At 37.6% G+C, this 27,265-nt stretch overlaps 2 protein-coding genes across 2 annotated transcripts; one reads left to right on the top strand and one right to left on the bottom strand.

Annotated features, from left to right (window-relative positions):
- Positions 1-10,735: 10,735 nt before the first annotated feature.
- Positions 10,736-12,660, top strand: LOC136065529 (cation/H(+) antiporter 20-like). The gene is made up of 2 exons (XM_065768844.1): positions 10,736-11,706; positions 11,814-12,660. The coding sequence occupies exons 1-2, from the start codon at positions 10,849-10,851 to the stop codon at positions 12,183-12,185; spliced, it is 1,230 nt and encodes a 409-aa protein (XP_065624916.1). The 5' UTR covers positions 10,736-10,848; the 3' UTR covers positions 12,186-12,660.
- A 666-nt stretch (positions 12,661-13,326) lies between these two features.
- Positions 13,327-20,093, bottom strand: LOC112017281 (probable ADP-ribosylation factor GTPase-activating protein AGD6). Its single transcript, XM_065768843.1, has 5 exons — positions 19,933-20,093; positions 18,940-19,785; positions 18,736-18,825; positions 14,051-14,558; positions 13,327-13,762 (listed from the first exon to the last, which is right to left on the bottom strand). The coding sequence occupies exons 2-4, from the start codon at positions 19,750-19,752 to the stop codon at positions 14,058-14,060; spliced, it is 1,404 nt and encodes a 467-aa protein (XP_065624915.1). The 5' UTR covers positions 19,753-19,785; positions 19,933-20,093; the 3' UTR covers positions 13,327-13,762; positions 14,051-14,057.
- Between the last annotated feature and the right edge of the window lie 7,172 nt (positions 20,094-27,265).

Below are 27,265 nucleotides of genomic sequence, written 5' to 3'. Positions count from 1 at the left end.
TGCTTTGCAGATGCCTATCTTGGTTTTCATATTTAAAAAATAATAATAATAATAATTTCCTTCACTATGATGTCAAGGAATATATGCAAAAACCAAGATTTGTTCACATTTAATCATAACAAGGACATTAATTATCATTTCTCAGTATGCCAGTCTTAAGATAATCTTATATGGTGGTTAATATGAAGTTCTCTCTTGAAGACTTAAATCATTTGCCTCTAACACCCCACAAGTATTTATACTTATGGAGTAATCATCACATCAATCACGAGGAAATATGCCTTGAGCCCATTACAACTATGATACCATAGTGCCCAATCGTTTAAACCTATAAATACTAAATATGGCCTTGAGCCCATTACAAGACGTAAAAAATTATGGGTCATGAGCCCATGAATGCTGTTGAGCGCCCGGGAGGTTGTAAGACATTTGTTTATTCGGTAATAAAATTTGTAGATGACCAAAATGAGTGTCCTTAAAATTTTCTTCTTATCCTTTGGTTTGTCTTTTTATAAGATAATTTTTACTATATACTGCCACACATTTTTGTAAGAGAGCAACGAATAGTAGAGCTTCATATTTTCAGAGTTTTCACTTTGTGTTTGTAAAGTTTTACCGCAATTTTCTTACATTATAGTGATGTGGCCTCCAAGTAAGCATTAGGAACAAGTGAAGAGCCTCCACATATAGACACAAAAGAAAAAAATAATAATAAAAAACAAAACCTCAACACCTTGCAAATAATTACATGATTTTAGAGCTTTAACAATAAAAGCATTCACATACAAGAATGTAAAAAATATTTATTTTACATCTTTAAATACTACTTTATCTATCTTACTAACTTATTTAACAATACACCCAATAATTCAGTTCTTATTCTCGTATACAATCCAATAAAATAATATAAACTACAAAAACAAAAAAAATAAAAAATTAGTCATCCCTCTCCTCCTTCTCTCTCTCTCTCTCTCTCTCTCTCTCTCTTCAACCACAATCACAAACCACCACTGAACCACCCACCTCCACCTCTGAAACATCAGCCATCACTAAACCACCCATCCACCATGAAAACACCAGCCACCACCAAACTAACCACCCACCACTGAAACACCAAACAACCAACCACCACACTAAGGCTGTGTTTGAATCGGTGGTAATCAATTTCCGGAAATCATTTTCCACATTTTCCGCATGTTTGGCAGTTACGGAAAATTCTATTTTCCGGAAATTCACTTCCTATTTTCCCTTAGAAAATGGAAATGCATTTCTGTTCCTATTTTCACTTCAATTGATTTCCGGAAAAAGAGAGAGAGAGAGAGAGAGAGAGAGAGAGAGAGGGGAAGAAGAGACAGCTCGGCGAGACCCAGACCCATCGGCGAGACCCAGCGAGCGCCGATCGTCGATCACCCTTCCAGACCCAGCGATCGTCGATCGTCGATCGCACTTCCAGCGACTCGCACTGCGAACCAGACCCAGCGACTCGCCGATTGTCGCGCCTTCGACCCAGCAACTCGCACCGCGAACTAGACCCAACGACTCGCCGATCGTCGTGCCTTCGACCTTTGACCCAGACCCAACGATTCGCACCACGAACCCACGCAATCGCCTCACCCGCCTTCGCCTCACCACACCGACGACCCAGACCTTCGACCTAGACCCATCTCAGTTTTTTTTTTTTTTAAAGTTTGATTGTTGTTGTTGTTGTTGTTGTTGTTGTGTTGTTGTTACCGGAATTTGCTGCCGGAATTTTTTGTTGAATTGGCTGTGATGTTGAAATTTTTTGTAATAAAATTTGTTTGGATGCTAAGAAAATGTGAAAAATTTTCCGGAAAATAGTATTTTTAGAATACATCCAAACACATGAAAATATTTTCCACAACAATTTTCATAATTCAACCAAACATTTAAAAATATTTTCCTTTTCCGGAAAATAATATTTTCGGAAAATATGTATTTTCCGGAAAACGTTTTACACGAAACAAACACAGCCTAAAATCCCAAATCCAAACACACCAAACCCAAACCAACCAGCCAAACCCAGATCACAAACGCAACCCCAAATCACAACCTCATCAATCCACAGCCAAACCCACGCTATCACCACTGCACTACCCATGAGCCATTAGCAACCCACAACCCATAAACCCAAAATCGCAATCCACAACCCATAAACCCAAAATCGCAATCCACAACCCACTTATGGTCAAACCACCATATTGCACCACCTGAGAGAGAGGGAAGTCCAAAAGAAGCACAGAACAAATAGAGAGAGATGGAAAAAATAGAGGGAGAGTGATGAGAGAAAGAGAATATATATTAAACAAAGGGAAAGGCAAGTTTTCATTCTTCTAATATAAGTTCTAGAGCATCATTGGACTAAGAGTAAGTGTGCGTTCAGGTTAGGATGAAAAATAAAAATTATTTCACTATTCAATTTATTTTTGTTACTATTTACGAGTCTTACTATACTTTTTGATATTATTCATGGCTCCACTGTAATATTTCAACTAACTTTTACCTTTATCTACAGTACTTTCAGCAATAATTTTTTAATTTAAACAAAATAGACGGTATCCAAACACAACCTAATTATTCAAATACTTGGGGGGAGTGACTCTTATTTTTGTAGACTAAATTTTGAAAATATTAAAATAACTATATATATATATATATATTTCAAAATTTTGGGCCCCCTACCTTGGAACATAGCTTTGCCCAGCAATATGCCCTACAATAACAATCAAACATCTACTTCAAAATTTTCTTTTTGGGTAATTATAGGTTTATATTGCATTAGTAATATTAATTTTACATTATAGACTAAACAAATGTGTATAATGTTATACACAATTGTTTAGTGTACAAAATAAATTAAGAATTTTTCTTTCCTTTGATTTGATGATGAGATTCGAATAACCGAATACCTCATTCAATATGCCCTACAGCATCAAGGCAATGCCCACGGCCATAATTGGGTGCCTGACTTTTACGTCCTTGGATAATTTCGATAGCCACCATATCAGTTTTTAACAATTTATTAGTTAATCACTACCAATTTCTGGGACTTGACTCTCTAGTGGGCAACTTAAAAATATATATATATATATATATATATATTCACGACAATTTCATAGAAGGTTTCTACAACTCATAGAAAAGTTTAGTTTCGTTCTTATCCAAAGGTATTATTAGTTTCTTTTTTCCAGTTGACAGATGCATTGTTCTCATTAATCATCATGGCTGCCACATTAAAAAGTGTTGGTGTCGGTGTGTATTCCAAATACTTTGTCCACTGTTTCCTACGTTGCTTTGGAGTAAGCTCCATATTGTCTCGTGCTTTATCCATATCATGCTCTTAGCTCCACATTGTCTCGTGCTTGTGAGGTTAAGATTTTTTTTTCCCCCAGCCCATTGAACATTAATGAGCCATCAGTGACTGTTGGATCAACTCATTGGAGACAGTGGTGGCTTCAAAAATTTTTCTCAGGATGTTTCTTAAGAACTATAAATTATACAATTTAATAAAAAGAGAAATTCATATATTTACAACAACAATAATAAAAAAAAAACATAAATATATAAAGTTTATAATTGCCTTCTACGAGTTTTCATATTTTGAAATCAGTGCATGATAGTGTCATTATTAATACTATAAGCTACATATTTTTCAATATTTACAACCAAGTAATCATTCATCCACTGAATGTATAATAAATTATGGAGCAAAATTTAATTTTATTGGCATAAAAAAAACTGAGGGTGTTCTCAAAATTTTTTTGAAGGGTAGACAAATAAATTTTTTAAAATTATTTTATATATATATATATATAAATTTCAAGTCAGGGTGGTCCTAGAACCACCGTGGCCTTAAGGTGGTGATGCCCCTTACTGGAGATTAGTTTACTTGTTTTAAGCTAACTTATTATTTTATTGTTACTAGTGGCTTATTTAATGTACCATCAGTACACTTATCAACCAGAATATATTGCTCTCTCTATCTCGAATAGAACAACCGAGCTCTCCTCCCTCCCCCTGGCTTATTTAATGTACCATCAGTACACTTATCAACCAGAATATATTGCTCTCTCTATCTCGAATAGAACAATTGAGCTCTCCTCCCCCCCCATTCCCAATTTGGTTGGATTTATATATGGGTATTAGAATTGATTAAGTGTGATTGTGTTTATTCTTAAATATGTCATAAGATGATGTGTCATGTTGGGATTGGAGGGGTAAAACATGGGTTTTACACCACGTCCTTATAGAATTTAATCTCAAACATATAGGGTACAACTAATCTTATATAAATCCCATCAAAAAAAAAAAAAAAAAACTAATCTTATATAAACATATAAGTTACAACAACTAATTAGTGCTTAAAGTCTGCACATAATCCTATTTATATATATATATATATATATATATTACTGTGTTTGGGCTAAACAAATTTTGGAAAGTGAATGATTCAACCTAAGAAAACAAAGTAAATGAGGAAAAACTTTCGGGCGGTTTTCTTGCCTATCAATATTTTTATACATAATTCATGGGTTTTTGTACTAATTGTGAAGTACACGTGGGGGAATGAGGAAAATTAATCCAGGTTCTCTCCAGTGCAAGGAGAACCAGCTAATCACACAGCGAGTTATGAAGTTCTCTTTTTTGCTCGAGTCGTAAAGTTCTCGCTAATTGTATTAAAATAGATATACATCAATATATATATTAAGATCTAGCACAAATTTTGCCTGCCACTATCATCTAAAAGTTAATTTACGAGGCCACTCTTGGTACTGGGATTCGATACCACTTGAGCCAAATTGTTCAATGGGGCCCACTCAACGAATATACGCGCACAGATAGCTAGTCAATCATGAAATTGGTAATTGTCATATTAATTAGTAAAAAAAACGAGAAATACAATTTATATTATTAAATTTTGCATATGAAGATATACAAAGTGTTCAACTCCATTTTTAAATATTGAATAAATATATACAAATGTAACAACTGTCTCATTATTATAAGAGTTGGAGATGTGCCTTATACACGATTTTTTTTCTATAATGTAATTAACTTTACAATAATTAACATAAAGATCAGATTCTCATACATGCAAAAATATCTGTAAACAAGGGACCTTTTATAAAGTCCAAAAAAATATATACCTCAAACTTTTATTTTTATTTTTGGATTAATTATTTTTTACCAGATAAAAGAAGAGCAAGATGAGAATACCTCAGCCAATATTCCTTGAGGCAACGCCATCGACCTTTTTTTGTTGTTGCTAAATGATAAAGGATATCTTCAATGTAAACTCATCGGCCAAACATCGCGTGATGATGATGATGGATAAATACCACGTATACCGTCAAGCCATGTCCCTATAGTGGTGCCCACGACCATAATGTCCCTATAGTGGTGCCCACGACCATAATTGGGTGGCTGACTTGTACGTCCTTGTATAATTTCATAGCCACCATATCAGTTTTTAACAATTTATTAGTTAATCACACTACCAATTATTACCGGAACTTCTATATATGGTGGGCAACTTGTTTTTTTATATGTAACCTCAATTTCATTGTTTATCACTGAAAGTAGTCAATGGAGAATCACGGAATGGTGATTGTTCTGAAAGTCTAATAAAAAAAAATAAGTATATGGGTCACGGTTAGTTTCTTTTAGGGTAATTTGACACTATACTAGTACACTGGTCTTTGAGTGTTATGTATGTTATGCTTTGAACCACAGGTTTTAATATGATAATATGTCTAATTCAGACATAATGGTGAATCTCATGAATTTTTTAAAACTCATCGTATGTGCTTTCTCAGTGGTGCTCCTTGCCATTATTCCCAAAAAAAGGGCTTTTATTTGTTGAGATTTCCTCTANTTTTTTTTTTTTTTTTTTTTATAGGTAATAAGACTTTTATTGAAAAAAATTGAACATCATATTCACGATGGTGAACACTTTGAACAATGATGCTCTTTCAACGATTCTACATGGTTGGATATTAGTGACCTAAGTTGAGATTGCCAAACGTTGATTATTGAACACGAAACACCACCCCACCCCCACCCCCCCCCCCCCCCCCCCCCCTTTCCTAAAAGCGTTATCTTCTTACCCTTATACTTCTCATGGGCAATTGAAGTTTTGCTCAATTGTGATTAAGGAAAGGCATTAAAAGGTTATTCTTGAACCTCCATAAGTGGAAGTGTGTCCATTGCAAAGGTCTATAGTCTGATCTTGGGGTATTTTTTGGCTAAGAGAATTAGTCGCATTGAGGTTTATTACGAATGACATGAATCAACCTTAGCCAATATATGTGATGGTAAAAATAAGTTACTATAAATTATTAGGTTACAGTGAAATAATATAATGGGAAAAAATGTTAAAAAGACTAAATGGAAACTTAAAGTGCCACATGGCAGGATCTCATGCATTCTTGCATGAGATCTAAAACAAAATATTTTCTCCAAATATTTACCTAAAATTATTTGAATATATTTGCTTTCTTGGAGTCTAATTATTTTTATATATAAAAATTTATTTGTGAACTCTTACAAAATTTTCATTATTTTTATTTTTATTTTGTTGAAAATAGATGTACTTTTTTTTTTTCAAGAACCCAAAAATACATGTACTTATGTAATTCCCGTATATTTGCACGGGTTTAGAAGTTAGTATATATAAAAGTAGAGACCTCATGCGAGAATGCATGAGGTTCTGTCATGAGGCTCTCTAAGCTTCCATTTAGTCTTTTTAACCTTTTTTCGCATTAAATTATTTAACTGTAACTCAATAATTTATAGGAATATATTTTTACCGTCACATATATGGGCTGAGGTTGATTCATGTCATTTGTAATAAACCTTGATGCAACTAGTTATATATATATATATATATTGATGTTCTTTTCATGATTTTATAGCATTGTAAGATTGTTCCTAAACTTTTCTTTATTGTCCGTTCTTGCTTATTATTTGGGATGTTCTTTGTTAAATTAAAACTTGCTTTTCGCTAAATATTTCCAATAAAAGGAACTATGTTGACAAGGATGAGTATTTTTCCATCACTAATCTCTATGCAAGCCTTTTTTAACACTTGACTTGCTGACCATTAATACAGAAATGGATGATACATAAATTACTTAATAATCATTCATTTAATTATTATGTCTCAATAAAATTATATATTCTATAAATTATATATTTGATTAATTTTACTATGATTAACATAAATATCAGATTCTCATACAAAAATATTTGTAAATAAGAGGCCCTTTATAAATTTTATTTAAAAAAAAAATCCTAAGAACCTACATCTTAGACAATCAAATACATACTTCATTTCTTTTTTTTTTTTGGATGAGTTATTTTTTATCTGATGAAAGAAGAGCAGGACGAGATTCGAACCATTGAATACCTCAGCCAATATGCCCTACAATAACAATCAAATATATACCTCAAAATTTCCTTTTTGGGTAAATATAGGTTTATATTGTAATAGCAATATAAATTTTATATTATAGACTAAAAAAATGTGTATAATGTTGTACACATTTGTTTAGTGTACAAGGTAAATTAAGAATTTTTCTTTCTTTTTATTTGGGGATGAGATTCGAATCATTGAATACCTCAACCTATATGCCCTACAATAACAATCATAATTCATATATATATCTCAAAATTTTCTTTTTGGGTAATTATATGTTTATATTGTATTAGCGATGTAAATTTTAAATTATAAACTAAATAAATGTGTACAATGCTACACACATTTGTTTAATCTACAATATAAATTAAGAATTTTCCTTTCTTTTTATTTGAGAATGAGATTCAAATCACCGAATACCTCAACCATTACGTCCTTGGATAATTTCAATAGCCACCTTATCAGTTTTAACAATTTATTAGTTAATCACTACCAATTTCTGGGACTTCACTCTCTAGTGGGCAACTTTTTCTTTTACTTTTTTTTTTTTTTTTTTTTTTTAATTTCACAAAAATTTCATCGTTTATCACTAGAAGTAGGAAAATAGTACATGGGCTAGTCATGTCAGTTTCTTCTTAGGGTATTTTAAAAAAAAAAAAAAAAAAAACTAATCTTATATAAACATATAAGTTACAACAACTAATTAGTGCTTAAAGTCTGCACATAATCCTATTTATATATATATATATATATTACTGTGTTTGGGCTAAACAAATTTTGGAAAGTGAATGATTCAACCTAAGAAAACAAAGTAAATGAGGAAAAACTTTCGGGCGGTTTTCTTGCCTATCAATATTTTTATACATAATTCATGGGTTTTTGTACTAATTGTGAAGTACACGTGGGGGAATGAGGAAAATTAATCCAGGTTCTCTCCAGTGCAAGGAGAACCAGCTAATCACACAGCGAGTTATGAAGTTCTCTTTTTTGCTCGAGTCGTAAAGTTCTCGCTAATTGTATTAAAATAGATATACATCAATATATATATTAAGATCTAGCACAAATTTTGCCTGCCACTATCATCTAAAAGTTAATTTACGAGGCCACTCTTGGTACTGGGATTCGATACCACTTGAGCCAAATTGTTCAATGGGGCCCACTCAACGAATATACGCGCACAGATAGCTAGTCAATCATGAAATTGGTAATTGTCATATTAATTAGTAAAAAAAACGAGAAATACAATTTATATTATTAAATTTTGCATATGAAGATATACAAAGTGTTCAACTCCATTTTTAAATATTGAATAAATATATACAAATGTAACAACTGTCTCATTATTATAAGAGTTGGAGATGTGCCTTATACACGATTTTTTTTCTATAATGTAATTAACTTTACAATAATTAACATAAAGATCAGATTCTCATACATGCAAAAATATCTGTAAACAAGGGACCTTTTATAAAGTCCAAAAAAATATATACCTCAAACTTTTATTTTTATTTTTGGATTAATTATTTTTTACCAGATAAAAGAAGAGCAAGATGAGAATACCTCAGCCAATATTCCTTGAGGCAACGCCATCGACCTTTTTTTGTTGTTGCTAAATGATAAAGGATATCTTCAATGTAAACTCATCGGCCAAACATCGCGTGATGATGATGATGGATAAATACCACGTATACCGTCAAGCCATGTCCCTATAGTGGTGCCCACGACCATAATGTCCCTATAGTGGTGCCCACGACCATAATTGGGTGGCTGACTTGTACGTCCTTGTATAATTTCATAGCCACCATATCAGTTTTTAACAATTTATTAGTTAATCACACTACCAATTATTACCGGAACTTCTATATATGGTGGGCAACTTGTTTTTTTATATGTAACCTCAATTTCATTGTTTATCACTGAAAGTAGTCAATGGAGAATCACGGAATGGTGATTGTTCTGAAAGTCTAATAAAAAAAAATAAGTATATGGGTCACGGTTAGTTTCTTTTAGGGTAATTTGACACTATACTAGTACACTGGTCTTTGAGTGTTATGTATGTTATGCTTTGAACCACAGGTTTTAATATGATAATATGTCTAATTCAGACATAATGGTGAATCTCATGAATTTTTTAAAACTCATCGTATGTGCTTTCTCAGTGGTGCTCCTTGCCATTATTCCCAAAAAAAGGGCTTTTATTTGTTGAGATTTCCTCTATTTTCATTTTCATATTCATATATTCATCATATATTCGTATGTTGTCACTTCCTCTTCCCTCCAAGATGCTTGGATTGTATCCTCCCCACTTCCCAAAAGATTTCCTCCATATTCATAGAATATATTCATAATATGATGTGTTTTCTCTTCCCTCCAAGATAGATAGTATGAATATATTTGTTGAGATTTCCTCCATATTCATAGAATATATTCATAATATGATGTGTTTTCTCTTCCCTCCAAGATAGATAGTATGAATATATTTGTTGAGATTTCCTCCATTTTCATTTTCATATTCATATATTAATTCATCATATATTCGTATGTTGTCACTTCCTCTTCCCTCCAAGATGCATGGATATCCTCCCCACTTCCCAAAAGATTTCCTCCATATTCATAGAATATATTCATAATATGATGTGTTTTCTCTTCCCTCCAAGATAGATAGTATTCTCTCTGCCTCCTAAAATATTTGGGAGATTTTTTTTAATTTTCTTTTAATACATCGATAATTAGGAGTGGAAGAAAAATATTACTAACAATCCCCCAATTCAATTAATGTACTCTTCATACTTCAGTGTCATGTTTTATAATTATTGACTTTTTTTTTTCTTTCTATTTTCTGTGTAACTTTGTTTTATAATTATCGACTTTTTTTTTCTGTGTAACTTTGCCATATAAATGTAATTTTTTCCGTAAGCGTAGAAGTATAGAATATGTTTATCAAAAAGAAGTATATAGCATGTTGAAAATTTGAATTCTGTATTTCCTATCCCCCTGCTTTTGTCCCAAGTGGCAAATATCTCTGCTAAAATGGTTTGATTGTACAAAGAAGACCGGTGACTACTATAACAAATAGGTAGGTTCACCTTAAACCGAGACCACAACACCAGATGGATAGCCGAAATGGATGCCTATATGTAATAATAACAATGATTAAAAAAAAAAAAAATCTGGTCTATTATCATTAGAATTTATAATTTTTTTTAACCAAAAAAAAAAAATCTATCTATTAAGAACTATTCAAGTACAAAACCTTATCAATTGATGATTGCAGGGTTCATAAGCCACTGTCCTTATAATGATTTTCAATGGTTTTTTTTTTAATCTTTTGCCAATAACTTACCATCGGTGTGTTAAATCTTATAATTGCTCCACAGGTTCTAAATGACGAGATTTTTGCTATATTAGTCCTCATGGCACTATTTACCACATTCATGACAACTCCAACAGTCTTGGCAATATACAAACCCTTGCGTGGAATTTATTCTCAAACCAGTCGCCGACTCCAGCGACAATTGCCCCTCACAGAGAACTCACAAGATGAGCTAAGAGTCCTTGCTTGTGTCCATGGACCTGAGAATGTTCCCTCACTCATCAATCTCGTGGAGTCAATTCGTAACCCCAAAAGATCCCCACTCAAACTCTATGTCATGCACCTTGTTGAACTGACTGATCGCTCATCCTCCATCATGATGGTTCAACGTGCTAGAAAGAACGGTTTTCCCTTCATAAACCGCTTCTGCAGAGGTGCAAGTGCAACACCAGACCAAATTGCTGCCGCCTTTGAGGCCTACGGCCAAGTCAACCGCGTCAATATCCGTCACTCAATAGCCATCTCGGCATTGTCCACGATGCAAGAGGACATTTGCCACATAGCACAGGAGAAAAGGGTGGCGATGATCGTATTGCCTTTCCACAAACATTGGAGAGGAGAGGGTGAAGAGGCTATGGAGAACGTAAACAATGGCTGGAGAATGGTCAATCAGAGTGTGCTGAAGAGGGCACCATGCTCAATGGCAGTGTTTGTGGACCGTGGATTCGGTGGTGGGTTAAAGCAGGAGGCAGAACCCAGTTCCCCAACACTGAAAAGAGTTTGCATTTTGTTCTTTGGCGGATCTGATGATCGTGAGGCTCTAGAGTTGGGAGGAAGGATGACAGAACATCCAGCAGTTAGTCTTACCATTCTGAGGTTTCTGGAAAAAGCTAAGGATGAGAGTATGAAGCAGAGTCATAGCAGCTCAACTGTCCCGATAAACGATGAGAGAGAGAAGGTGACCTTTTGTTCCTTGTGATATCTTAATTTTAGAGTTTTCTTTTGACTTTATTGAGGGCTCCAGTGTAGTAAACTAAAGTTCTTTTTTTCCAATGAATGGACCAGGAGATAGATGAGACTACAATGGCCATATGGAGGCGTAATCAATCAGTTAAGCACGAAGAAAAGGTTGTGGACAACATCACGGAAGAGGTGTTAAAATTAGGCCAGAGTAGGGAGTATGAGTTGGTTATTGTGGGAAAGGGACAATTCTCATCAAGCATGGGGGCTGAGTTGTCAGCGAATCAGATCGAGCATGCTGAGTTGGGGCCCATTGGAAACATTTTAGCTTCATCGGACTGTGGCATTGTGCCCTCAGTCCTGGTCATACAACAGGATAAACCAAATGCAGATGAGACTGCCACTTCAAGGATGGTCCAGGACAAGCATGAAACAACAATTGATGCTTCAATCACAAATAATGAACCGTCTGTGTGACCAAAAAGAATACGGACGCTCTAAATGTAGTTCTTGTAATATATATATATATATATATAAATGCTCATGGTTTTGTGTGATTTGAAAGAATAAGGACACCTGAATGAAGTTCTATAAATTCCAATCCTGCGTGAACTGATTCAGACTCCAAATGGAAGGGGAAATACAGGAATTGGAGTCTGGCACATCTGGGGGCAAGAATTGAGAAAGCGAACTTGATGGAAGGAGCACCAAAGTCAAAAAGCTTTTTTTATTTTATTTTATTTTAATTTGGAAGCATGCCTGGATGGTAAATGCATGCTTAGCTGAAACTGTTGACTTGTTTTTCAAAGCAAGCTTGATGTGTGGCAATCTTGCAGCTTGATGTGCGGCAACTTCCCCCACTATTGATGAAATCCCTGTACCCGATAAAACTAGGACTCTTGTAATGGTGAAAGACTGTATTTTGAATAAGAATTTTATGAGTTGGTAATGAGCCCCTCTTTGTTTGGCGGTGATGCCTAAGATTTCTAGGCAAATTCTAGGTGGTGAAGCTTAGAATTTGTTCTGTTTACGTTTTTTTTACTCTTTTATCTATTCTCCTACACGTCCTGCATCAGAACTTAAGTTGGCATGGCAACAAGGTTACACAGTTTAAAAACTATTGGCCATCATAGTTGATGAGAACATTTTAAAGGATGTAATAGTTAGTCCCCACATTTCTATGCTACAAGTTGTGCCATTCGCACACCAAGACTTGCCTAAAGCCACATATTCATTTTTTCACCCATGTCCCACAGCAGATAATTGAGATGTGCCTCTACGCCAGCCCCTTTAGAGTGCTGCAGGACCAAAACCCTGACTCCCTGAATGGCTCAATGTTAATTTTTAGCTAAGCTCTTTGGTGACAACCTTTAGGGCATGAGCATTTTTAACCTGACCTTTTTCTGTTGGCCTCTCATACGGCTTAAGTTTGTTTCTTGGCAATTATCTTTAACTCCCATCAATTTGAGAACAAGCCCAAAAAAAAGTGTACCAATAAGGTAGACCAGGATTTTTCTGAAGATCTGAACCGACCACAGTACAATTTCCATGAAATTTTGAAAGGAAAAATGTCTTCTTATTGCAAAAATTCAATATGAAACACACAGAGCAAAAGATATTGAGGGAACAATTAGTCATTACAAATCAAAAGCAACTTTGGACTTTCAAGTCAACAAATAATGTTTCTTCACACACAGACAGCAGTCCTCTTTTGAATGGGCAATTACCCTTTCCTGAATACAGTTGTACAGATATAAACTATTCTCGAACAGACAAGATGTCCCCCAGAAATAACATAAAACTTTTAAAAGATTTAGAACATAAAAAGAAAATAGAAGAGACTTGCTGAAATATGCTAACCTTGGAAAAGCATATCACCTATCCACATGGGATATGACCCAATCACAACCGACTTTCCATCAGCTGAATTCTAATTTTCATATTCATCATCTTTGGAATTTCCCTTACCAGTCACTAGTTTGAACACTACTATAATTTTTGTCCACCGTATACGGGTAAACCGAGAATTTGGTAAAATTGTGAAATGATTCCACCTGGCCAGACAAGAATGTGTTTAGTTTCAAATAAAGCACAAATGGATGACAACAAGAATGAAACTGAAGAACAAATAACTGTCACATGTCCAGAATGACTTTGAATATTAACACTACAAACAATGTTTCTCAGTACTCTCACATAAAGCTATCTAATTTTCCCCCCATGTTGATTGTTGTAAATACATAAAGTACTTTCAAAGACACAACCCCTTCAAACGAGTCATCAAAAACCTTTAAAAAAAATGAAGGGAAAAAATAAGAGAGGAGTTTTCATTGTGTACTAACCTTAACCTTAGAGAAATCCTCCCCCTGTCCAAGTTGAATCTGGTTTCCCATTGTGACCAACAGCTTTCTTATCTGAGGCACTCTGGTAAAAATTATCAAATCCATCATCTTTGACATCATCCCAGCCAGCCCAACCATCACTGTTATGAGATGCTGCCCCCTTTGTTGATTCTTCCTTCCTATTGTCTTTGCTGTCCCAATCATCCCAAGAACTTGAACTGTAAGAATTGTGCCCAGTTGATGACGACTGCCCTCCTCCAGGTGAAGAATTCCATCCTTTGTTCTCCTGTTTAAACTCTTGATAATATCCATTCGTCTCACTATCATTTCGTTGCCAGTTATCAGTCTTCCAGTTAACGCCTTCTTTAGTGTACTCTTCAACCTTCTGTGAAGCCATTGCCATGACCCCCTTCATGATCCCCCACGTCTTCTGTCCAATCTCTGATGTCTTTGCAGTGACAACAGTTACAGTTTCATTTACCTTGTGATCATAACCGCCATCCTTCACCTGTAATAAATGTTTTTTCATGCACCTTGTTTGTCTAATTTCATATATTGTCCATCCTTAAAATCTATAGTAAAAAGGGGGGGTGGGGGAGGCAGATAAAGCAATAACTATAACAAACAAGGTTAAGAGCTGCAGCAAAAAAACTGTGCTCATATTAAGCAACATAGTATTGATTATACATTGTGTGGAAGCGTAAAGGGTCCATAAACCATGGGTCCCAAGATCGAAACTTAGCTTTGATACCAAGTTGATGAAGGATAATATCAAAAGGAAGATGAAAATAACAAAAATTAAAAAATAACCCTAAGAATCACTTAGGGTTGCCTGGAATCAACACCAAGCAAGAAACTTAGGAATCAGCACCAAACAGTTTGGAAAATCTCCAATCTGAAATTTTATTCATCAATCATCTAATTAAAAGAAAACCACCTGAAGCCTTTTTATAAAGCTTCCAAGAATAAAAGATCATGTCCATAAAACTCTCAACTGATAACAATCTAAAATACTAATCCCTATCTGAACTCAAAACAAAATGAAATTCTAAACTAATCCAACTACATAAGAAACCAAATCCCATAAGGTGTGTTGTCCGCAACAAATGCAAATCTGAATATCTTCACCTTGCAAAACACAAGCTTAAGATACACCAAATAAATAGTATATTTTATTTCTTTTGCATGCTTGATGACCACAATAAGGAGGGAAAAAAAGAAAAAAAACATTAATATATACTTAAATGCCAACATAATTTCCATTTTACCATGTTTTTGGGATCCATACAAAGGCTTGATAGATAAATGTGCAAGTTAAAAATATATTAAATATCAACCGAACTCAAAATAAATGAAATTGGAACGTATACTATTAGGGTCCATATAATTCCCATCAATCCACCAACTTAACTGTAAATTACCTATACATCACCAATATTACATCCTAGTCTTTTGCTACTAATTGCATTTTTGATAGACTGTAATAGATACAGTAATGTAATAATTATTTTAACTATTATTTAGTTTGGTAATGTTTTTACCACAAGGAAGAGTCATTCCTTATGAATAGTTATTCTTCAAAATGAGGACTAACTAAAAGGATTGTAATAACTATTCTTTGGTAGGTGCAATAATTTCTAAAATTAATATATTTCCAAATAAACAAACTTTGCATATGTAACAATTATAAAAATAAAAAATCATAAAAAATTACACATCTCTCTCTCAAATTTAAAAAATATTATTTTTAAGGAAATATAATTATATGAGTAAGATATTTCTTAAAATAAATCTTAAGTTTTATTCTAATGTTACAACTCACAACTAAACTTATAAATAGGTTTAGTTATTCCATTACAACACATTTTATTCCCAGTAATAAAGATTGCAATTCTTGTTGTAATCCCTATTTAGCATACCAAATGTGCCCTAAGCCTAACTACTAAATAGCCAACACCCAAAAAAAGGTGGTACCATAACTTCCATCAACCAGCGACCAAAGATCTACCACTTTCACTACTAGTTCAATCCCCAAGAAAATATTAAATTACAATCACAATTATTGTCAATTCCACATCAAATGTAGTTCCCCACTCTTAACCTTCATGGTATGTTTGGAATGGAGAGAGATGGAGGAAGAAAAGAGAAAAGTAGAGGAGAAACTGGCTAGAATATACTAAAATTCAGTTGCCATTCTGGCCATCTTGCCCTCTCCTCTCATCTTCCCCACATCTCCCTTTATACAAATATAGGGTTAGCTAATCCCCTGGCAGCCTATTTCACTGTCATTACCAAAGTAACACAACCACCATCATTGCCAAGTCACAATTTTAGTGTTGTTCCACCACTAATATTAGTAACAACCAACTTCAGGTGTGCACAACTCTTGGCAAATGTCATCCAAATCAACCCCAATTCTCTTCATACTCAGTCCCTTCGAGTCACCCATCAAAAACTCTTATTTAGTCAAGATTCCCAAATCCCCTCCCTCATACCCTCTCTTATTAATCTGATAAGAAAGACTGACCAAATAAGGATTGATCATGTGATCTTAAGTGCCTGGGACATTTGGTGTCGCCAAGAATGGACGCCATCATGGCAACAGTGTCAAATATAAGAAGGCTAAAATGACTTGTTTATGGCAGATCTCGTCGTTCAGCTACAGGACAAACACTAAATGGCTTTATCTTCCAGTTCAGTAACCCAAATTTAAGTATACTAGCTATAACAAGTCAAATAAGTTTGTTCATTGGTAACAGATGTGTTTTGGAAAGAAAAAAAAAATTCCATGATTCATTGTATAGGAAAACAAATTAGAGGGCTGTGTCCACATGACGTCGGTGAAATTGAAAGACATCTCATTAGAGGTACATATACTTCACCTGTTATATGTTATAAGAGTTACTTTCCCTGCATCAATTTATTTATAGTGTAGAAGGGGAGACAAAAAGAAGTTGGAATGTCAGTTTTCAAAGAGCTTTCAATGATTGGGAGTTGGACTCTTTTTTTTTTTTGGATAAGTTAGGAGTTGGACTCTGCAAGTACTTTCCTTAATTTCTTCAATCTAACACCCCTAGGTTAGAGGATTATGATAGACTGAGTTAGAGGCTGCAGGGGAGGGGTGTTTTTACTGTCCATTCCAACTACAATGCACTTCGGGTGAATTGTGCAGTGCCTTTCTCCTTGGAAGAGTATCTGGTGTGTTAACTGTTAAGGCCCCTTAGAGGGTCTCTTTCTTTGCTTGGATGGCAGAATGGGGGAAGATTCTTAACACTTACACATGATTATGCCCTACTTACAGGCTTGTTACTATAAGAGAAAACCTATTCATACATCAAACTCTTTTGTAAATTGACATGGGCACCATGGCAGTGCGATATCTATAAAACTTTACAATTATCTTAGGTTGTCATCTACAATTGAGTAGTTGCACTGTTCTTTGGTTCACCTCACTTGATCCCTCCTCTTCAATCTCTCTCCTTTTGACCCTAATTTACTCGGATATCCTAATTAACAAGATCCTTCCCAATAATCAAGATCAAAACTGCAAGATAAAATGCAAATTGGTAATTTCCTTCAATCTCCGTTACATTAGACTAAATGGTCAGAGGCAGCAATTTGAATCATATCATTAATTTAGAGGGGACATTACTGCAATTAGTAGTTTGTTGGAGATACTAAAAATTGGAAAATATTGCCATCAAAGTAAGTGTAATAGTATTAATTTTTGAAGTCTTAACTGATGATGCAGCTCCATGTAGATGGAAATTTTAGATCCTCAAAAAGAGACAACATATGTAATTCTTTACAGATAGTGTATTTTGTTTACCTTGTGATGTCGCTAGTCGATTGTGATTAATTGCCTTAACTCATTTGAAGTGCATTGGGTTATGTCTCAAAGTATGAGAAAAGGTGAGAAGGCATGCTGCTGGAAAGGGTGATTTTTTTTGTGGGTTTTTTGTTTTGGGGGGTGGGGAGGGGGGGGGGATGTTTCTGTTTGCATTATGTGCACATTTAGCAGAAGAGGTACAGTTTTGTACTTTCAACAATGTAGAGCTGAATGGGAACACAATTAAAAAGCATTAATTATGTTCTCTATTGGACCGGCAGTGAGGTTTGGGAAGTATACATTGCAATTCTATTTTGGAAGGCAATTCCTCATTGTTAGATGTGGTGCATACAGAGAGAAAGGAATGCAAGAAGCATTGGGGAAAAAACAAGGACCATTTTAGATTTGAAATTACCATTCTTCATATATTTGTTATAATGTCCATTCAAAAAGATATAAAAAATAAAAATAAAAGCTTTGCTAGAATGGATGGCAGGGTCAGGATTATTTTTATTGACATTTATTGGATTTGATTAATCATTGTAACTTCCTAGTTTAATTGTGGGTCATTGTGCACTTCTTATGTATATGCGCTTTACACCCCCCCTGTTTCAAAAAAATCTGTAATTTATCAGCCAAAAAACAAAATATTTTCTTTAGATTTCATAGTTCTTACTTCTTTCTAATTTTAATTCGCTGAAAGGATGCCTTACAATCCTAAATCATTATGTGTATTACTATTAATCCTAAACATCAAGATTAGAGATCACAAACTAAGAACATGGAATGAATGCGCCCTGACATGAAAACAGATAAATGATCATATCAAATTATCAACAGAAGCAATTCCAAATACCTTAGTAGAGATCTCTTTTGTACCAGCTTGGACAACAGTGGCCGCCGACTGCGCCGCAGCAGCAGCAGCCAAAGATAGCTTACCAAATCCCTACAACGAAATCAAAAAATAGCATAACATATTAGATCAATTCAAATCATTCAGCACCAATAGAAACAACAACACATTCAACGGCAAAAAAAAAAAAAAAAAAAAACATGAAACCTGAGAAACAACGGAAAAGACATCTCCCTGAGCATCATTCCTCTGGGAAGAAGGCGGAGGTGTGGATCCAAACCCGACATACTTGCCGCCTTGCGACGGCGGAAGCCCGTCGGGGCGGGACTCGTTCTCGGCCCGCTTTCGCGCAAAGAAACTCTCCTTATTGGCCGCCGACGCCTCCAACTGCGCCCGCGTGTAGATGTCCTCGGTCGATTTCGATCTCACGGGCCCACCGCCCGTGCCTCCGGCGCCTCTAACATCGCCCGTCGACTGGTTTCTCCTCATATCGCTAGAAGATCTGAATCCATCGTCGGTATCCCAACTATCCCACCCTCCTCCTCCTCCTCCGCCTCCGCCTCCGCCTCCATTGCTCCCATAACTACCGTTCCTGCCGCCGCTCAACGGAGGCTTCGATTTGCCGAATCCGGTGCTCTCCTTCACGACCGGCGGGTCCCGCCAGGGTTTCCCTTCGGCCAGGGCCTGGATTCGGTCCCTGTAAACGCTGGCGGCGTTGGTGTTGTACTTGGTCACGATATCGGTCTCTTTAGCGATCCCGTACTGCGCGAAGAACGAGTTAAGCTTCTCGTTGCCGCCGGACTCCATTTTCTTGATCTGGATCTCGGACCAGGAGTCCATGGTGACGGATCGGACGAAGGAGATGTGGACGCCGAGGCCGCGGTGCTTGCCGGAGCACTCTAGGCACATGAACACGCCGTACGACACCGACGCCCATTGCGGATTCTTCTGCGAACAGTCCACGCAGACCTTGTTCCCCGCTTGCGATTGCAAATCCCGTAGCCGCCTCGACGCCGCCATTCGGGTCCGATCCGACCGTTCTCAAATCGGATTCTGATGAACCGAATCCAAAAAATTAAAAAATCAGAGCAGAAAGAGAAATGAATCGAAATGAGAGAAAAAGCTTTTGGAAAGCTTTTCGTCTGAGCTTGGGAGTTATATACGTATACGTTGGAGAGAGAGAGAGGTGTTTGGCCGTACCTGATTTGTTTGTAGCTTGCTTTATCGGAGATAATTGGGGATCACCGACACCGTTAGTTTTGTAACAAACGTTTTTTGGTGTCTAAATTCGATGACAGGTGCTGTGCTGCACAATTACTCAATTAAATTCATTTTTCTCTTTGGTAGGTAACTACGCATTCGTTACCAAAAATATATTTATGTTTTAGAAAGGTTTTTTGTCAAAATGGCTCCTCTACTCCAATAAATAGTAAATACCATTTAAGAATAGAAAATTTTTTTTTTTTCGATATCACAATAATGTATCATGTAAATTTTTAAGATTTTTTAATTTTGGATGTAATTATTTTAATATATATTTTATTCTATATTTAAACTTTCTATTAGAATTTTTGTGAAAACTTAATAAATAAATAAAAAAGCTAAAAAAAAAACCTCTTTAAGTGAAGTGAGATAAGAGATAACCAAATCTTGGCTTAATCCCACATTGATATTGAGGTCATAGGCTTTATATGGAATATCTTGGACTCTAATTGGTATAAGACATTTTCCCACAAAGTTCTTTGTCACATTAGGAAGAGTAAAACCGTGCAGCTTGTGCGGCCAAAGCCAATAATATATTTCCAATTCGGAATTAAAGGGGTGAGTTACGGGAAAACCAAATCTTGGCTAAGTTCCACATCACCTAGTTAAGAAGAGGTTATGCACCTTATATGAAATTACCTTCGACTCTAACTAATAAGAGGCTTTTTTCCACAAGGTTGTATGTCACATGAGGAAAAACAAAATTGGTAAGGAAAACTGTAAAAGGCATTTTCCCACAAGGCTGTATGTAAGGTGTGCGCGAGTTGGATTGGATAGGTTGAGGGGGAATTTTTTTTTTTTTAACTTGCCAAATTGGGTAGGTTATGCGAGTTAGTTTTAGTTATGTGTTATATTCTAAAATTCAAATATTATTTTTATCATTGAGTATTTTTCTTTTTCTCCAAAAAAAAAAAATCAAGCTTTTAGGCATAAGTATATCATTATGTATGCTTACTAGTTACGAATATGTTGAAAAAGTATCACATTTTCCATATTAACATATGTAAATTTATAAAGTTAATAAAAAAATTAAATTTAATATGAGACATGTATCTGGATAAAATTAGGTCTTTGCGTATATATATATAAATAAATAAATAAATAAAAAACTCAACCGGCCACCCAACCCACCCTGCTACTTTATTAATTGAACCTGCCCAACCTGCTTGGAAAGAAATATAATATGGCGGTGTGGATCAAAACGGGTTGGCGGTTTAGGCATATTGAGTGGGTTGTTACACACCCCTAGCCGTATGCCTTGGACAATATTTTTCTAGTTGGGAGTTAGGGCGTGACAATCTTAGCACAAACTCACGTCGCTCAAATTTTTAAGGAAAAAATTATTTCTGACAAAGCATTTATTAACATAAATTTTAGGATTCACACAAGTACCACTGTACCAGTTAACTTTGGCTCATTTTTTTTAAAAATTATTATAGTAATGTTTAAGAATTTGAGCAAATAATCTAGCTTGTGGATTTAGTTTCATAATAAAAAAAAATGTATTATACAAAATTCGACTTACTAACATGATAGGTATGTTTTTTTTCACCCTATCTTCTACACCAATGAATTTTAGACAAACAAGTATACATGAAGTAAGAACACCACGAAAACAAATGGATCAAAACAGTGACGAAACCAGACTATTTTCTTAGGAGGGGCCAGTGTATAAAAACTAATATAAAATTTTTATTTTTTTTATAGAAATTACAAGGAGGAGGAGGGGTTTTTTCAAAACCTAGGGGCCCATGGCCCCTCTCTGCTCCCCTCCCTCCACTAGTGATCGTAACTCTTGCATGCTGGACGCCATAATTACTTTTTTTTTTTTTCATTTAAAAATCCTCATTGGTTTGCACTTGTCGATCCATAGAATTACGAAGTGTACTTATTTGCAATTGTATGATGGCAAGGAAAATCTGAATAGTAATAAAAATTATGACACATGCCAATAAAAGATTCATATAGAGGTTTTATATGAATCTTTTTAATACATGATTCCATTTGAAACTGACTTATCTAAGAACCTAACTTCTAGCTCATCCCAATTGATTCCATTTGACATTCATATATGCCCTAAGAAGCCAATACAGCAGATGAGTAAGGTTTTACTAGATTTTGCTTGTCGACTGCAAAAAACCAATAGCAAATTTGCCATAAGAAAATTTGTCAGGCATCTTGCCAGCAAGGACTTAGAATTGCAAGAGACAAGTGATGATGCAGAAACACTCAAATTTTGAGTCACTTTGAGTTCCTGACAGAAGCATTATTTTTAATTTGGATTCAAACAAAAAACAATCTGATGATGCCGAAAAAATCAACAGTGAATTGCACAATGCTCGTACCCTCGAAACGACACCTGCACAGAGAAAAGAGGACCTAACACAGAGCACCGGCGTGGTGCCGGCCAAATACCCTCCGAAGGTCAAGTTAGAAAGTATGCTCACAACTCTAGAGTGCTAGAGAGGGTCAATTATGCGTACCTTGGTTTATGAGGGTATTGGGGTTTTTATAGTGGCTTGAGATTGACATCCCTTCCTTGGTGCGGAAGTCTTTTCCTTATAGGACTCTTCTTGTGGAGTCCAAAACGTGATGAACAAGTCTCCTCCTTATACGGAAGATTTTTACCAAGTAGACAAGATTTCCGAAGTCCTACTAGCGCAAGGACTCTATTTGGGGCTCTTACGAGAATGGGTCAGAATATCCCTCCTTAGGGGCTCAGCAGGCCCATGGATAACTAGCCCATCATAAAAACAGCCCGTCCATGTCCGGCCCAATCATATCGGGTCCGTCCACATAGGGCCCGTGCAAATAATGAACCCGTCTATTTGGGCTTTAAAGGATATTTTTTCCCTTTTCAGCTGCCCCCTCACCCGATGGGTCCGTCAGCACATATGATCGGACCCATGGGGTGACGGATTCAAAACTCGGTAGCCTGTCTGTAAGTTCTCATCCGTACAATGCTGAGTCAGGAGCTGGCTTCATTAATGCGTTGCGCCAAATGTCAATCTGCTAGTGGCTGTTGTTTTGGAACGAGGCGTCGCTTCGTCTTCCGTGCACTCCCAGTATAAATATTAGGCCTCCACCTCTCATTTCTCCACTTGTTGCTGGAAGAGATTTGTCAGAGCGAGTCCGTCACGTCTGTCAGAGCTCAACCCGTTCACTCAGGCATCCGTCAGTCGTCGCATCCTACCACAAGCTCCTGGTGAGTTATTTCATATCCGTCTTCCTTTTTTCTTTTATTTGCACTTTAATGAGTCCGTCGTTATCTCCAACCCGTCAGAGTCTTAGGTTCTTTAATTATATGTAGGAAATGTCTAGTGCGTCAAGTAACCAGTCGGTCGTTCCCGACGGGGCGGACTACGAGGGGATATATCCGTCAGGTCCTAAAGACCACGACGTCTCGAGCGAGAGTAGTCGTCGTCATCTTCCTCGTCCTCAACATATGAGGGCCTGGAGATGATTGAAGCCCAGGAGGTTCCAGATGACGAAGAACAAGTAGTGGGGTCCGTCGTAGGGGTAGATGGACTTAGGAAGTTTATCTTGCCCCCAGAGTGGACGGTCCACGCTTTTACGTCGACCATCAAGGAGAATCACTTCAGCACTATAAGGGACCGCTACCAAATTCCTGACAACATCCCACTCCGTCTTCCTTACAAGTCGGAGAAGTGTTATTACGAAGGGTGGACGGAGTGGGCGTGTACGAGCCGGTATTAAAGGCTGGGTTGCGGTTCCCATTGAGTTCACTACATCGCGAACTCTTAAGTTACCTAGGCATATCCGTCAGCCAGGTGTCCCCCAACGCCTGGAGGGTCTTTATTGCCATGGAGGTCCTATACGGAGCCATGACGGACGGAGCGAGGAGGCTCACAGTAAGAGAGTTCCTTCATTGCTACCGTCCAGACGAAATAGATAAGTCAAGGGGCATGTATAGCTTCGTCCCTAGGAGTCCCGTTCTGAAAGTCATCTACGAGACCCCGGACTCAAACAGGGACTGGAAGAGTCGTTACTTCTTCATGGAAGGAGACGACTGGATGAGTCATGCAGGGGAGACGGACTTCATGCCCGTCGACACAGTTTGGGGCATTTTAAACTCATCTGGTATGGTCCGTTGTGAACCACTCCGTTCATTCTGTAAATTGTAATGTTTCTAACCTCCGTCTTCTATTTTGCAGTTCGACGGCGTCCCAAGTTACACTCGAGGAATTTAGTTTCCTTGAAAAGATTTTTAACAAGACAACACCAGAGGAGAGGACGTGGGCCAAGCTCGTCAACCTCAATACTATTCATTGGTATTGCGACGGTCCTGAACCCACCCCGGCGGCCTTAAAGTACGAGAAAACTACCCGTCTGCGTAAGTCCGTCCACCTTTCGCCATTTTCACTTCACCCCCTTTTTTTTTATTATTGTTCCCTAATCCGTCATCCTTTTTCAGAGATGGAGGATGCCAAGAGACGAGCGGCCAAAGACTTCAAGCCGCGAAAAACAAAAAACAGGGACGGACGCCATGGGGACGGGCTCTAGCAAGCCCTCTCTAAAACGGAAACTGCCTATGAAGAATGACGGTCCGTCTAAGCAGCCTAAGGTTCCTTTGGACCCAGTCCTTGCCTGATGGCTGAGGGGAGCAAGTCAGCCCTCCGTCTAAGCATGGTGTAGGTAAGGGGTGATGATAGGTCAGCCAGGCGAGCAGAAGAAACCACCCGTCCTGCTCCGCGAAGATTCCAAGTATGCCTTGGAAAGGATGTCGTCGATCATCACGACCGATGACTACGAGGATCTTGGGAACCACTCGACGGAGGCGATGGGAGAGACGGCCCTCTTCAGCATTGCCCAGGTAATGATCGTACAATTGTTCCATCCGTTCATCCATTTTTGTTTTATGTTTTGTTAACTAATTTATGTCGTCTTCAGGCTATGATCATGTCGAAGGGCCTCATGGGACGGTGCCTCAACCAAGAGACTACATTGGCCGACTCCGTGAAAAGGCCAAGATGACGGAGGGGGACCTGCTCGACCTGAAGGCCTGGAAGATCACCCATGAGAAAAAGCTGGGGATGGCTGAGACGGCTCGGGATGAGGCCGTTCAGATGGTGGAAAGCCTGAAGACAACCTTAGTGGAAAAGGACAACGAGGTCCGTCATGCCAAGGAGGAAGCCGTACGAGAGTACCGTGACTCCAATGAGGTCATCACGGAGCTGAGTGTAGTCTATACTGACGGGTTCGACGATGCCCTCCGTCAGGTGAGGAGGTTGTATCCTGATCTGGACTTGTCTGCCGTCTCCGTTTCTGCCCGGAGCCGTCCACTGCCCAGCCTGCTCAGACGGAGGATACCGACGCTCTTTTTGACGAGGGTGGCGTCGTCCGTGAAGCTCCCTTGGATCATACCGCTGTGGATAGCAAGGCCGAGGATGCTGGGGACCGTCCAGGTGTAGAAGAAGACGGAGCTTGATTATAACAGCTCTATTTGTAATAACTTAGTTTTTTTTTTTTTTTTTTTTGTAAGTGTGGAACAATTTATAGCACCCGTCATGTTTACGGGGTTTATTTATACACTGACCGTTCAGCATGCTTATGATATAATGGGTCCGTTGACTCTTCTATTTTATCTCTGTGGGATGCATTTTTATTTTCAACGCCTTTTCATGCTCAAGTGAGCTCCGTCCTGCCCACTGTGGTACTTTTCTTTGTTACTTGCTTAGTTAGAAAGGCCGTCATCTTTTGGGATGATTTGTATGACTTGTTTTTGGACGGTTCGAAAATGTCCGTTTGCATAATCTGAATCCATCCGTTAGGTGGACCGTACATTAAACATGCCCATTAGGCACAATTAAATCCTCACGTTAGGTACTTGTTTGTTGAACCGTCTATTTGGGTTGCCTGCCCTCTTACGGACGACGTACTGGGTCCGTCTTGTTGTATGGACTTCAGTTTTCATCCTCTTGGGATGGTCCGTCCATTGGTGGACGGTCATACTGGTTCGTCCACTATATGGACTTAAGTTTCCATCTCTTGGATGGTCCGTCCATTTGGTGGACGGTTTACTGGTTCGTCCATTGTATGGACTTAGGTTTCCATCCTCTTGGGATGGTCTGTCCATTTGTGGACGGTCTTACTGATCGTCCACTATATGGACTTAAAGTTTCCATCCTCTTGGGATGGTCCGTCCATTTTGATGGACGGTTTTACTGATTCGTCCACTATGTGGACTTAAGTTTCCATCCTCTTGGATGGTCCGTCCATTTGGTGGACGGTTTTACTGGTTCGTCCATTGTATGGACTTAGTTTCCATCCTCTTGGGATGGTCCGTCCATTTGGTGGACGGTCTTACTGATCGTCCACTATATGGACTTTAAGTTTCCATCCTATTGGGATGGTCCGTCCATTTGGTGGACGGTTTTACTGATTCGTCCACTATGTGGACTTAAGCTTCCATCCTCTTGGGATGGTTCGTCCATTTGGTGGACGGTCATTACTGGTTCGTCCACTATGTGGACTTAAGTTTCCATCCTCTTGGATGGTCCGTCCATTTGGTGGACGGTTTTACTGATTCGTTCCACTATGTGGACTTAAGTTCCATCCTCTTGGGATGGTCCGTCCATTTGGTGGACGGTTTTACTGATTCGTCCACTATATGGACTTAAGTTTCCATCCTCTTGGATGGTCCGTCCATTTGGTGGACGGTTTTACTCTGATTCGTCCACTATATGGACTTAAGTTTCCATCCTCTTGGGATGGTCCGTCCATTTGGTGGACGGTTTTACTGATTCGTCCACTATGTGGACTTAAGCTTCCATCCTCTTGGGATGGTCCGTCCATATGGTGGACGGTCTTCGGGATTGTGATATAAAACAGTTTAGGCAGAATACATCTTGCTATCTGAAAGAGGTCTTATAGGAAAATGGTGCCTGCCCCCTTTGGGCTCAAAAAGGCACTAGTAGAGAGGTTTGTTTCAAAGTAAAACATTGAAAAGTAAAAATTGTTCTTCAGAAAATAAAAACTACTAAAAAACTTTAGATATAAGCTGGAATGGTTGTGGCGGGCGGATGTCTCTTCTTGCCGCATCTACTGGTAGTACCTCCGTAGGTGCTCAGTCCACGGGTGTTGCAGACTCCGTCCGTCCATGGTTTCGAGATGATAGGTTCCTTTTCTCCGCCAAGACGAGATCTTGTATGGCCCTTCCAGTTTGGACCAAGTTTTCCTTGTAGGGATCTTTAGCTGCCCCGACACGGTCCCGATGGAACCTTCGAAGCACAAGTGTCTGCCGACCTGG

This window comes from Quercus suber, unplaced genomic scaffold (genome assembly GCF_002906115.3).
Source record: "Quercus suber isolate HL8 unplaced genomic scaffold, Cork oak 2.0 scaffold_1005, whole genome shotgun sequence".
In the NCBI taxonomy this organism is placed as follows: Eukaryota; Viridiplantae; Streptophyta; class Magnoliopsida; order Fagales; family Fagaceae; genus Quercus; species Quercus suber.
The sequence above is the reverse complement of the archived record's forward strand: the minus strand, read 5'-3'. Positions and strand labels throughout refer to the sequence as shown.

What these genes read in the sequence shown, in the direction of transcription:
- LOC136065529 (XM_065768844.1), top strand. Translation starts at nt 10,849, where the DNA reads ATGGCACTATTTACCACATTCATGACAACTCCAACAGTCTTGGCAATA. An exon ending in TAAACGATGAGAGAGAGAAG is followed by an intron (nt 11,707 to 11,813) that starts GTGACCTTTTGT and finishes TGAATGGACCAG; the next exon opens with GAGATAGATGAGACTACAAT.
- LOC112017281 (XM_065768843.1), bottom strand. Translation starts at nt 19,752, where the DNA reads ATGGCGGCGTCGAGGCGGCTACGGGATTTGCAATCGCAAGCGGGGAAC. An exon ending in TCTTTTCCGTTGTTTCTCAG is followed by an intron (nt 18,826 to 18,939) that starts GTTTCATGTTTT and finishes ATTTCGTTGTAG; the next exon opens with GGATTTGGTAAGCTATCTTT. An exon ending in CAAAAGAGATCTCTACTAAG is followed by an intron (nt 14,559 to 18,735) that starts GTATTTGGAATT and finishes CATTTATTACAG; the next exon opens with GTGAAGGATGGCGGTTATGA.